General features: G+C 37.6%; 1 protein-coding gene across 8 annotated transcripts in view; it reads right to left on the reverse strand.

Moving 5' to 3' along the window:
• UTRN (utrophin) overlaps positions 1 to 13,328 on the reverse strand; it is a 500,702-nt gene that overhangs the window by 128,487 nt on the left and 358,887 nt on the right. For all 8 annotated transcript variants that reach the window (XM_088023855.1, XM_088023858.1, XM_088023856.1 and 5 more), the window contains one exon: positions 10,223 to 10,379. In XM_088023855.1, the coding sequence (XP_087879981.1) occupies positions 10,223 to 10,379 (157 nt within the window). The remainder of the gene's footprint in view (positions 1 to 10,222; positions 10,380 to 13,328) is intronic.

Genomic DNA, 13,328 nt, shown 5'->3' on the forward strand with positions numbered 1-13,328 from the left:
GTTACAGTGAGGGCATCTAAGTGCAAGTGGAGGCTCGGGATGGCTTCCTTGAGAAAGAGAATGCTTGCATTAAGTTTTAAGTGCAGGGCCCATCTAAGAGTGGAGCCTTATGTGACTGTAATTGCATGGGACACACACCCACGAAGCTGACCCTCAATGCAAGGCATCCCAACTATAACGAATAGAAGTACTGCTGGTACAGCAGGCTTTCTTAGCTTCTGGTTTCAAAAAAACACTTCACTACGTATTGGAGAATACAAGCAGAAAAAATAAACGATACAAACATAAGGAGAATCTGTTAGAATGTAATTTACTTTTTTCCCCGACTTGCTTTCAAAGCTAAATCAGCATATATGGATCTGAAGTCATTATAGTATGACAGCAAAAAAGGGCAGAAGTGTCATTAAATTTGACAGCACTAATAAAACTACATGAGAAAAGGAAAAGAAAACAGGCTTACTTTTCATTAGTATGCAGACAAAATAAAAAAAAAATCTCCTTCATAGAGCTTTAAAAGTTTTGGGTAACGTCCCTAAATGAACATTTAATATACAAATTCATTTTGGTTCCACCCCATTGACATAAAAAATGATGCCTGAGTCAGAATACTAAGTATGAATGCTAAAACTAAGATAGGAATCCTCCAGCTTCTCACAGTAATAAAAGTATTCTTCCCTACAATTTTCAAAATATATGCACACATAAATGTATTCCTTCATTTGGCAAATATATTCAATATCTACCATTACCAGGCACTGCATAAGGTGCTGAACTTGTATTTTTTTTCCTCTCTCAAGTAAAAATGAAAAGGGAGGTAAGCAACACCCACCCTCTTACTCTATTGCATACTCCAGTCATGCCATGACGAATTTGGAGGAGTTTCCGTCCAGGAGTTTTGGCAACAGTCTTTAGAGAATTCTTATTCCGAAATCTCTTTTTAGCTCAAAGGCTACTTGCTCTGTGAAGCCTTACCCGGTCTTCCCAAGTACAGAGAACCATGATTCATCTGTGCCTCCCTGGCCGTGGGCTCATGCTCACAATTACCTTGCCTTTAGTATCCAATGTAGTTACTTTTTTCAAGCCTGTCTCTGCTGCCAGATGATGAAATCCGAGACAGCAAAATTAGTCTTCTGAAGTGATACATGCCCAGTGCCTAGCAAAGTACGTAGCAAATATCAGTAGCAACGTAGAGGTTTGTTGAATGAATACATAAACTGGCAAATAAATGAAACTCAGCTAAATATGTCCAGAGGCAGTTCATTGGAAATGGGCTGTTATATTCAGGGGGTGGACTGTAACTGCTTGGTCTCCCAAACCTCTCCTTCTTGCTGCATTTGTGGTCCACTCTCAATTTCACCACCAGATAGTGCCAGCTATCAGGCTGCCTTGCCATTCCCTCTAAACATGGATAGTCCACGGCCCTTTGGGGTAAAGTCCCAATGACACCTGTCAGGCATAGGAGATAAATCAGCTGCAGACAACTAAATGGAGTGTGGCCAGTAGGTATAGCCTCACTTCTAGAACTGCTGCTTTGGGAAGGAATACAAATAGCAGCTTTACTCATAGTCCTTAGAGTAGATTATGCATTTAATAAGAATGAAGTCAAAGGAGGCACTAAAGGCTGGAGGGGGAACTTGGAAATTAATTTAATCAATTTTAGAAAAAGGCCAATATCCCATATTTGGTAACTTCATCACACAGCAAGACCTTGAAGTTACAGACTTGCAGGTAAGAGTCTCAGATTACTTTAGTAGGGAGAACAATCCCCCCCCCCCACAAACCACAGCCTCAATTTCATGGTGGCATGTTGCTGATTTAAAGACAAGGTTTGAATTTGTTACTTTAGTAAGCAAGTTTGCAAGTGTATTTCAGCAAGTCAGTTTCAGATTCAAATGTCCTGACCCTGATATAATGAGGTTTGAATAGAGAAATTAAGTAAAGGACAGAGGGGCCCTGAGGAAATGGATCTAAACCTATAAAAAATTACACCAGAATCATACACTTTCAATTATTTTTGGTGATTTTCTTTGCTAAAATCAAACATGTAATCTATTAAAGAAAGGGTGTCAGAGCTCTGACAACTACCCCCACATAAGTGAGAATTTACATTGTGTAGAAAATGAAGTGCAGAGTAAATAGCAAAAACTGCATCTGCAATGTAATCCAGTGTTAAAGCATGTGACTTGAAATAAATCCCTAACATTACAAATGAATGACTGCATTGTAGGTACTTTCTAAGTAACTGTTGATTGAATGATAATCTCACATTCTTGAAAGTGAAGCTGCATACAAGTGACCTCACTTTCTATAAACCATTAAAAATGATACGAAAGGGGTGCCTGGGTGGCTCAGTCGTTAAGCGTCTGCCTTCGGCTCAGGTCATGATCCCAGGATCCTGGGATCGAGCCCCACATCAGGCTCCCTGCTCAGCGGGAAGCCTGCTTCTCCCTCTCCCACTCCCCCTGCTTGTATTTCCTCTCTCGCTGTGTCTGTCAAATAAATAAAATTTAAAAAAAAAATAAAATAAAAATAAAAAAATAAAAATTGTATGAAAAATTTAGGTCACTAGATGGGAAAATTCAACTATATCCATTTATTCTAAAAATCATTAAAAACACTATATTTTTTAAAAAAAACACCGTATGTTTTAAAGTAGTAATTTATTTTGATATTTGAGGATATTAAATATGTACCCACATGAGAAAAACTAATACAATTGTGTTGTTTACAAACTGATACTTGTAAAGACTGGAAGATGACTCTGTCTAATTTTATAAGTTAATCCTAGATAGTGATGGGGGACTACTTCTGCGGGGCAGTATTAGATGGTAAATAACAGGTATTAATATACCTTTATTTAATTAAAACAACTCAGTTTTAAACAAAACAAAAATGATCAAAACTGTCAAGACAGACTCGCAGTTACAGGAGGAGATATGGACCACTCCTTACTGTGTGCCAGGCCCAGGGCCAAACACTTTACTGTCATAGCCCTTTGACATATTATTAATTTTTATTATTATTTAATAAGTATCCTATATGTATGTGCTGTTAAAGCACTGAACAAAGTATTTATTATTATTGTTACTGAAAACTTATCAATGTTCTGAGTCACTGATTAAAATATCCAACTTATCCAAAGTATAAACATTTAATTAAGGGTCCAAAATACATTGATGTTATATAGTATCAGTTCCTGGGACTTTTTTTTTTTTTTTGGACAGAAGAAAAGAATGCCAATCTGTGAGCCACTCATTTCAACGTGTGAGAGAGAGAGATCTTAAGCAGAGACTGCTATGGGGCTTTCTGCTTGCTCAGCATCCAGGACTGGGGACCTTTCCCCAGCACCATCAACCCTACTAACCACTTTGCTTTTCTGCTTTGTTTCTGGTCTGTGGACTGTCTGTCGTGTTCTGGAGCCCAAATTTGCTATGTTTGGTTTCCGGGGGGAGGGGGGAGTTACATTTTATCTATAATTACTAGGTGTTTTAAGCAGACAAGGTGATCTGAAGCATGACCTTACAGTACCATTCTAACTAAAAGTCTCAGAGCCATCCCCTAAACATTTAACTATGTAATATTCCATCTGGATATAGCCACAAGCACAGAGCTTTTATGAACAGAAATTATTAAAACGTGTCATTGAAGTGGAGAGGCTGTGCCTTATTGCCCTTTGTATATTTAACATCGTTTTCAACCACAAGAAACATTGTTTTCAACCACAAGGCATTCAGTGAATAGTGTGGGTGGGTGGTGAGGTGACTAGCACTGCCATTATTGAAGAATGGTTATGAGAAAGTGTCATTAAGTCACTGATGCACACATATCAAGGTCTAGAATATAGAAATATAGGTAGGAACCATAAGACTTTGAGAGTATGTGAGTTCCCATAAACCAACCTCCAAGTATCCAAGGTGCCTGTACAAATAAATCTGAGATACCAGAGTCTCTAACCATCGCCATCTGTGACCGTGAAAGCAGACTGGACCCAGGAAAAGGTCATATGAATGCAAATTCAAATGTAAAATTATATATATTAATTTTGTTTCTTTACTTATACATTATGGTAACATTCAAATATTGCATTTAAAGGTAATTAGATTCATGGTTAAACATTTATCATTTGCCTATAAACCTCTGATAAGTTAACTAAAGCAGTGCATACGGACGTGTCTTTTGAGCTTGGCCTTTCCATGACAAGCTGTTTTCTTCTATTAAGAACAAGAAATAAGTCATTTTGCAGTCTCTAGACTCTTATCTTATCCCATATAAATTCTCAAAAAATGTTGTTTCAATGACTTCATCCCATTTCCTGAGTAGTCTAAATTATCTCTGAAGCCACCAATAGGCAAAAATAGTAAATGTAAGTTCTGACGTCAAAACTTGCAGTTGCCCAAATGTCAGGAATCTGAGGAAAAATTAAAAATTTGGACACAGCACAACTAAAGGAAAAATACATTAGAAAATATAGGTCCTAGTCTAAAGAAGGACTCCAACAGTCATTGCTTATTGCGCACTTACTTTAAATGTACTCTGCTAAGAGCTTTATATATACTGATGATCAGACACAGGACTGAAGAGATTGGACAATATGCTCCAGAGCCTCCTCGATCACAGAGCTAGTGAGTGGAGGAGGGGAGCACTGAAACCATGTCTACCTAAGCCCAGGTTCTAGTTCACTAACTTTTATAGACAGTCCCAACAGAAGGTGCCTCAGAATAGAGGCTGATATGCCACTATCCAGAGGGCAAGAGCCAAAAAAAAAATTCCACTTAACTTCATAAAGTGCTGAGAAGAGAAGTTAGTCAGATGTCTACTTAGAATTACCTTATTCAAATTCTTCACATAACTCTTTGACATCAGAGTTTGACATCCCTGGAAACAGCTTTTAAGTCACGTAGTGGTTTTCTAGTGCACGGTAACCCCACATCCACCTAAGGTTTTGAGACTTAGCTTTGTTTTTTACTTTGTATATAATGTCACGGGAAACTTTAATGTAAAACTTAAGTGCTAATTTGTGTGACATCAGCACAGGTGGTTTTTAATGCATCTTGTGAATGTGTATTTGTCTTGACCACAACAGAAAGTCATGTGGTATTGCTTTTTAAGCTGATCTTTAAAAGACTTGTGTACATGACATTCAAGACTTGCATTTATGAGATCTTATCTCCTAGAATAGTAAACAAATCAGTGTTAAATTTCTTGTCTTGTTTAAAAAAAAATTCCATCTGGGAATCGCTAGACATTCTAATTTAGTATCAAGAGATTAGATCCCATTAGTTTGACACAGTACTGCGTTGTTCAAAATAAAGTAATTCGGACAGCTATCTGCAAGAAGAGAGGGTAAGTTAGAAATCAAATACAAGGTCCCACTCTTTCTAAGGGGAAATTTTAAGAAACAAAAAAAACTTGCCTAATATTAGTATCAAGCCATTTAAGGGTTGATTTTGGTTGATTCTAACTATGTACTTTTAAGCTATAAAGCAAGAGTTCTTTAAAATTGAAGAGATCTCTTAAACTTTATTATGACAATTAAAGACCAAAAATAGCAAGAAGTTAGAAAAGACACCTAAATTTATTGCTAAACATACCTGTGAAAAAAGTTTAAAGATTATTTTGTTCTATTCAAAGCTACATCATGTTATAATTGAAAAGAGTTATAGAATCTCTTAAAGAGAAAAAGATCAGAAATAAAAGTGTACAAGAACTGTTGGCAGGCTTGAGTTATCACCAAGGGACTGAAGTTGAAGGTTAGAGAAATGGATAGTTGGGTAGACAACTAGAGACTTGGGACAGCAATGTGCAGTGCACAATTCCTGTTGGAAATGATTTCTAATAACACAGGGAAGAAACAGGGACTGTGTCTGTTCTGTGTATCCGTGTCTCTCTGGTGTCCTAGAAACTGCCAGACACATGGGCAAATGATAAAGATTTGTTGGAAGTGAGAAAGGAAAGGAGGGATGAAAAGTCAGATTTCATCAAAACACACCATGGCTCTCATTTTCTTCCACTATCAGTAAGGGGACTGGACTAAACTATTTCTTGGGCCTCTTTCAGTTTTAATCATTGATAATTTTCATTCTAAATAAAGATTTTTTTTTTCCTGATAAAAAGAATCTGAAGGCAGGGGGGAAAGACATTCTCCAAGGACGTAGGGAAGAAAAAGCTATCCTGAAATAGAATAACCACATGTATACCCAACACCCAAAGGGATTTTAAATTTAAGAAAATATTACAGATAATTCACAGAATTATATTTAAGTTAGAACATTGGCAAGGCTGAGATTCAACCACAGTTAGACTATTCAATGATTATGGCTGGCAAAGTTTAGTAAGAAAGGTAAATAACTACAGGTAGCTGTCATGTCTTTAAATATTGCCCTAATAGTGCATCCCCCAATGCATAGGGATTTGCCCTCACTGTAATAATTTATAGTGATTAGAAACATTATAGTTGACAGGTGGGAAAGAAGGTTACTTTTGACAGAATGTGACTGCATTTAGAAATAAGGTCTTTAAAGAAACAGTTAAGTTAAAATGAGGTCATTAGGGTGGGCCCTAATCCAATATGACTGCTGTCCTTATAAAAAGAGGGTATTTTGAGCAGTTTTAAAAGACACATACTCACAGAGGGAAGGCCATCTGAAGACAAGGAGAGAGGCCTCAGAAAAAAATCAACCCTGCAGACACGCTGATCTCAGACTTCTAGGCTCCAGAATTGTGAGAAGATTAATTTCTTTTATGTCACTCAATCTATGGTGTTTTGTTATGGTGGCCCTCGCAAACCAATACACACCTCCACAAACTTTACTCGGAAATCTCTTCCATAATTTATTTCTGGCATAAGACGCTGCTCAGTTCTCAGAGTTAAAAATGAAGCTCGTGTCAAAACACTGGTAATAGATGATAGTAAGAAAGCCTGTAGTTTTGGATCACTGATAAATTGGAAGGCAGACTATGACAGATCACAATAAAGTATCATATTCCAGAACCTACGATCCACATGAAACGTCACAAAGGATCATTTCCAGTGAGGGTATAACAACGAGAGGAGAAGCCACCTGGCCCCATCCTTAGACACTCAATCAGTGCTATTCGTAGAAACTTTCTAATATAAAACTCAGAGAAGTACAGACCATTAAATGGAAACTCCTGGTAAGTCCTACTTACTGATAAAGAACATCCCTCAACAGTAGTCTGGATTATGCACAACGTGCTAAGTGATGGCAACTGTGATAAAGACGTAATAGTAACCCAAGAAAAATCCAGTAGCAGGCACTGTGAAATTTAGAAAGCAGTGCTAAACTATATCCAATTTACACTATTCCTCTCCCCCACCCCCAACCAGGGGTGTAAGACTCAAAAGATGTGAAAACACCATTTTTCCAAACGACACCAATCCCAACCTATCCCACCATCGCCCTTCCTTCGCATAATCATCATTCTGGTATCAGGTCATGGTGATTTTACTGTCCCCACAGACGATCCTGCAGCCAACTCTGCCTCTCAGCTCCTTATCTACTCCTCCCTATGGACCAGGTCCTCCACCCTACCTGTGCAACTCACTCCCGCAAAAAGACACCGGAGATTGTCATTAACAATAAATGTCCCTTCTAGCACCCCTTCTCTGACTATAACCCGCTTTCTTTACAGTCTGTTCCCCTCCCCAGGTCCCTAACTTGAATGATTTCTCAGCCCCCCTGCCGTGTCCCATTCACTGACTTCTAACATCACTTTACTGTCCCTCATCTCCCTGATATCCTCAGATCTCCCTCCCCCCCAGCCTCGACTCCACATGCGATCATTACCATAGCTCCCTTGCATTTCTGTAACCCCCTTTTCGCCTCTCTTCCTCCATCACATGTGCTTGGTTCAATTCAACTTTCCAACTCACTCCTCACCTTCAGTGAGGCAACTCAACCATGGGCGAAGAAAAACATTCACATTGGCTGTTCTCACTTTAAATTCATGAGCACTGACCTCACGGGGGCCCTTCATAATGCCCCGTGGTCTTCTTGTACATTCCTAGTTTAACTCACCCACTTCTGGACTATATTTTTTGCCTCCTCTCTCCCCAAACCTCCACATTGTCTTCCTTCTTCTCGTATTCAGTTGATGACCTTGCTCCTTATTTCACTGAGAAAAGAGAGGCAATCAAAAGAGGACATCTAGATGTTCCTACACACAAATCTGCAAAGCTACCTTTTTGTTAGACTGGATGAACTCTTTGCCCTCCTACCTGAGACCAACTGCTGCACTTGTGTCCTGGATCCTATCCCATCCCCTACCTGGTAATCTCTCTCCTGCATCACTGACTTTTCCGACTTGATAAGATCATTCCCATCAGCATAGAACCATATAGAATTTGTCCCCATCCTTATCATATACCTTTCTAAGTGAACCACAGCCTAAAAGAGGCTGACCTTGTTCTGAGGAGGGCTTAGAAAGAACACAGGCAGCACTTACTGGAAACACTGATGTGTACTTTACTTGCTAAGGCCGGAAGAGGAAAATCATTTCATGCCTCCAGAACGAGGTTTTAACCAAAACTAGCAGAACATGGTCACAAGCAGATTTTATTCCTTAACAGAGCACTTCCATTAGAAGAGCTTTGTATTATTCTATTTCATCACCTGAATCCACAAAAAAGGTATATGAGTAATTAAGGAGAAACATGATTTTCCTAAATCAGTGATTTAAAATCTTCTGTCATTGTTTGTTGTTGTTGTTGTTATGATTATTTTGCATGTTATATTCCAACAGTGTCTTCTTTTCTCTTATCTTGGAACTCTCTCTATCACAGTCTCTTTTCAAGTAGAAGGGGAGAATTTACCCAAATGGTAATTTGATTAACCTAGTCACAAGGACCCAAAGTAAAATAAATTTCAAGGTCTTATCATTTTGAAGCAAACTTATTACCTAGATGACATCTTCCTTTCTTCCTTTAGAAGATGCATGTGTTAGTGTTGTGGCTTTTCCAAAGGGAATAGAATTCTAACATCACATTTAAACGTACAGATTTAGAATGAGAACTTGCATTGCATTTGAAGAGTAAAAACTATATATATATATAACAAAACAAGCCCATGTGTAGTACATGAGAAAATGGGCATGAAGGAGTACCAAATAAACAAATGGAGAGTTAATAAGGCAAAGAATTTAAATAATACAAAGTTCTAAGAATTGACATGTCAGTTGATAACATTTCAGCATATCTGCTTCTCAGAGTAAAAGTACGAAAGTACAAATTTGCAGAGAGACAGAAATTTGAGAATAAAAATGTAACTAAAAAAAGTCTAAGTTCAGAAAAATAAAACGTATAAAATGATCTAAATACTATGGCCCTCATTTGCTTTAAGACTTTATTGTATATTCGTACTTCTACAGGTCCTTATTTTTTTCACTTCCATTTATTATAAACATGATAAACATGATAATTTGCAATTCTTTATAACTCTATGCCTTCTCAATTCAAGAACTCACTTGTAGTAAAGATATTTCCCCAACAGAATATATTAATATTTTAAAATCTATTAGAAAGTTAGATAAATGTTATGATATGCTAAAAGCAATATGATGCTTTAGAGATCTGTAATGTTTGAAAAAGATTAATTAAATATGAAGAAAAATTAATTTGAAACAAATGGAAGTAATACATGCAACTTAAATTAAGTGTCTAAATACTCATAATTAGAAATGGGGGGTAGGAGGGCACCTGGGTGGCTCAGTAGGTTAAGCGTCCAACTCTTGGTTTCAGCTCAGGTCATGATCGTGGGGTCACTGGATTGAGCCCTGTATCGGGCTCCGAGCTCATCGGGGAGTCTGCTTGAGGATTCTCTCCCTCTCCCTCAGCCCTTCCCCCTGCTCGCACTCCCTCTCTCAAATAAATTAAATCTATAAATAAATAAATAAAAGAAATGGGGGGTGAGGGTGAAATCCTGTGTTGATTGCTTCAACTCAAATATTTATCTAGCATTTTGAGTATATACTTTGCCAAAATCAAAATGAATCAAACAAACAGGGTTACAGAAGGGAGGGGAGTAGGGGGATGGAGTAACCAAGCGATGGATATTAAGGAGGGCACGTGTGGTGATGAGCACTGGGTGTTATACGCAACTGATGAATCCCTGAACACTACATCAAAAACTAATTATGTACTCTATGTTGGCTAATTGAAAATAAAAAAATTAAAAAAGGTCCCCACCATATGCAGCTAACTTACTTTACAGTGATCATACTGGAGCTGTAAGGCTGGGACATCCCCTCCAATGGGCATTTGCTTTTGAAGCTCTTCATCTTTAACATTCAGCCATTTGATCAGTTCTTCTAAGGACGTCAGCAACCTGTTCCACTTCTCAGCACTGGCCTCCAAATGGGCCCTGGTGAGAGACAGTATTGACCACATTTAGAAGTTTGAATTGTGTTCAAAAATTATATATCTTCCCTTAGACTCATAATCTTGTATGACCAGCTAATGTTCACATCCCAGAAAGAGGCTGACTTCTTGTTAAAAAAAAAAAATCCTGTAAGAAAGTTATTTTGAAAAAGATGAAATATGCAGATATGTTGGTAATATCTATCAAAATTTAAAACAGATAACTACACGCCACAAAGGCATAAATATGAGTCTTTTGAGAAGAATGACCATGATATAATGTAAAATTATAAAAGCAAGTTTCAGTAGCTTATGTATAATATATACACACACTCAAATATAACTTTCTTCTCCTTTCACCCATATATATGAAGAGAGGGATAGAGAGAAGAAAAGAAAGTAACTATATGCATATAACATGTTTGCAAAGATACATATTAGATGGGGTTACTACTGAAAACACAGTAAACACTTAATTTTTACATATTTATGTACTATGTACAATAGGCCCATGTTATTTTTCTTTCTAAAAGAGCTAATTTTTTAGGAAAGGAAATTACTGTCTTAATTTCCCTTAAAACTCAATAAATTACTGAAAGCAGAACATCACCAGCATTTGCCTCAGAAAGTTGGGAAACAATAAGCCATTGCCTGGATAGAACACTATTTGGCTTAAGGCTGACTGGTGTCCAGTGACAAATGTCCACTGTGAATAGAAAACAACTGGGCAAAAATCATCAATTACAGTACTTCATACTCTGGTTTAAAGGTGAGGTCTTTGGTTCAATAACAATTTCTGTTTTTAGTACAGAAAAGTACCTTCAGATTCTTAAATTATGAACTTTATACTCAGGAAACCATGTTTTGGAAATACATTTTTACGTGATTAAGATTCCAATAAGAATAAAAGCCCTTGAGAATAGAAATGCTAATAAAAGCACAAATTTGGGGCGCTGAAGAAAGCCCACTTACCCAGTCTCAAGCCCACACTTCATGGGCTGAATTTGAAAAGGGGCATCCAGTCAGAAATAACTCCAGGGACTTTAGGAGTCAGCGTTTACTCAACCCTGCACCACCCCAGCGGGCAGATGGTTAATGTGGACTTGAGCACTCAACTGTGTGAAATGGAATTACCTTGACCTTTCAGACTGAGAGGTACAGGGCTGATGGAAACAGACCTAAGCCTTGTTAACACCAGCTTCCAAAGACTAAAGACATGATGGCAGGGCGCCTGGGTGGCTCAGATGGTTAAGCCTCTGCCTTCGGCTCAGGTCATGATCCCGGGGTCCTGGGATCGAGCCCCGCATCGGGCTCCCTGCTAGGCAGGGAGCCTGCTTCTCCCTCTGCCTCTGCTTCTCTCTCTCTCTCTCTCTGACTCTCATGAATAAAAAAAAAAAAAAAAAAAAAGACATGATGGCAAAAGATGACTCATCTGGGGCAACTTCAGGTACAAGAAACCTCTGTTGATCAGGCTTCACATCCTCTCAGTTAGCTTTCACCTTGACATTGGCATTATGAACACCTCTTCCACAAAACTGCTCCTTCCCTGAGTAATAGGAGACCAATCAACCAGGGACAGCCTCTACTGTCTCTCAGCCATATCAGTAATTTCCTTTTTGGACATCTGATCTACTTGAGCCTCTGTTCCTAAAGCTGATAGCTCTGCTATAGTTAATTCAAACAAGTATTTTCCCATTGATCACATTAGATGGTACTCCAGCAACACACATTCAACAATATCCTGTCTTTGTTTAAAAATTCATAATGTTTTCAGAAGAATGATCTGATCTCTAGTTCATCTCTAGTTCATAAAATAATGACCATGGTCTATCAGCCAATATTCTTGGCTAAAAGAAAAAAAAATGGAGTTCTGCTTATCTCTGAAATACCACAAACCAGCATTCAGTCATATACAAAAGGTCAGTTAACCTGCAATCTATTTATAGTTCCACTGTCAGCTGGCTAATATAAAACAAACTATTCAAACTCTAAAAGGACGTATCTTATTCAAAAGACCTAGATATGAAATAATAAAAAAACTATTTGTAAATACAGAAAGAAGTTTGAGGTATTTTATAATTCTTTGAGAATTGTATGATTAAAAAGTTTGTTCTCTTGCATTTATAATCTTTTCTATTCATTCTATAGGTGGTATGGTTGACCTCACTTTACAAAATTCTGCTTTAATGAGATCCTGATTCTGCATGAGTGCCAGCTTTTCTATATTCATATTGATTAATTTTAGGCCAAATATGTAATTACCTATCCCTGATAAACAGTAATTTTACTTGTCATAGAGAAGACCTAAATAATTTCAATTATATTAACTGAAATCTCTGCCAGTTACAAATCATTTTGCCACAAATATATTTGATTGAGGTGTTGCAATTTCTTTCTAGTATTTTTTTCTTTTTATTAACATATAATGTATTATTTGTTTCAGGGGTACAGGTCTGTTATTCATCAGTCTTATACAATTCACAGTGCTCACCACAACACATACCCTCCCCAATGTCCATCACCCAGCCACCCCACCCCTCCAGTCCAGCAACCCTCAGTTTGTTTCCTGAGATTAAGAGTCTCTTTCTAGTATTTTTAAAATGCAAAAAAAAAAAAAAAAAATGACAGCTAGACATCAGAGGGCTTTAGTCAATCAAGACGTGCTTGAGCGTCTCTGTGTGTAAAACACTTAAGCACATACCCTGACCTCTTATTTTAGATTATTTCACCCTGCTTCTTCAATGTCTGTAGTTTAACTCTTTAATCAATAACTAAATCAGATGTTGCATTCCTTTGAAATCTGGTTACACAGACTCATCGTATTGAAGAGCATGCAAATGTTTTTTCCCCAATGTAATTAACTCTTTTGACTGCATAAAATAATGAAATTGATCATTGAAATCTATCCCGTTCAGCATCTGCAGGACTTTTCATAAAGATGAAGGCAATGTAT

This window comes from Eumetopias jubatus, unplaced genomic scaffold, assembly GCF_037043125.1.
Source record: "Eumetopias jubatus isolate StellerSeaLion01/CBP00866 unplaced genomic scaffold, mEumJub1_p1.0 scaffold_6, whole genome shotgun sequence".
In the NCBI taxonomy this organism is placed as follows: domain Eukaryota; kingdom Metazoa; phylum Chordata; class Mammalia; order Carnivora; family Otariidae; genus Eumetopias; species Eumetopias jubatus.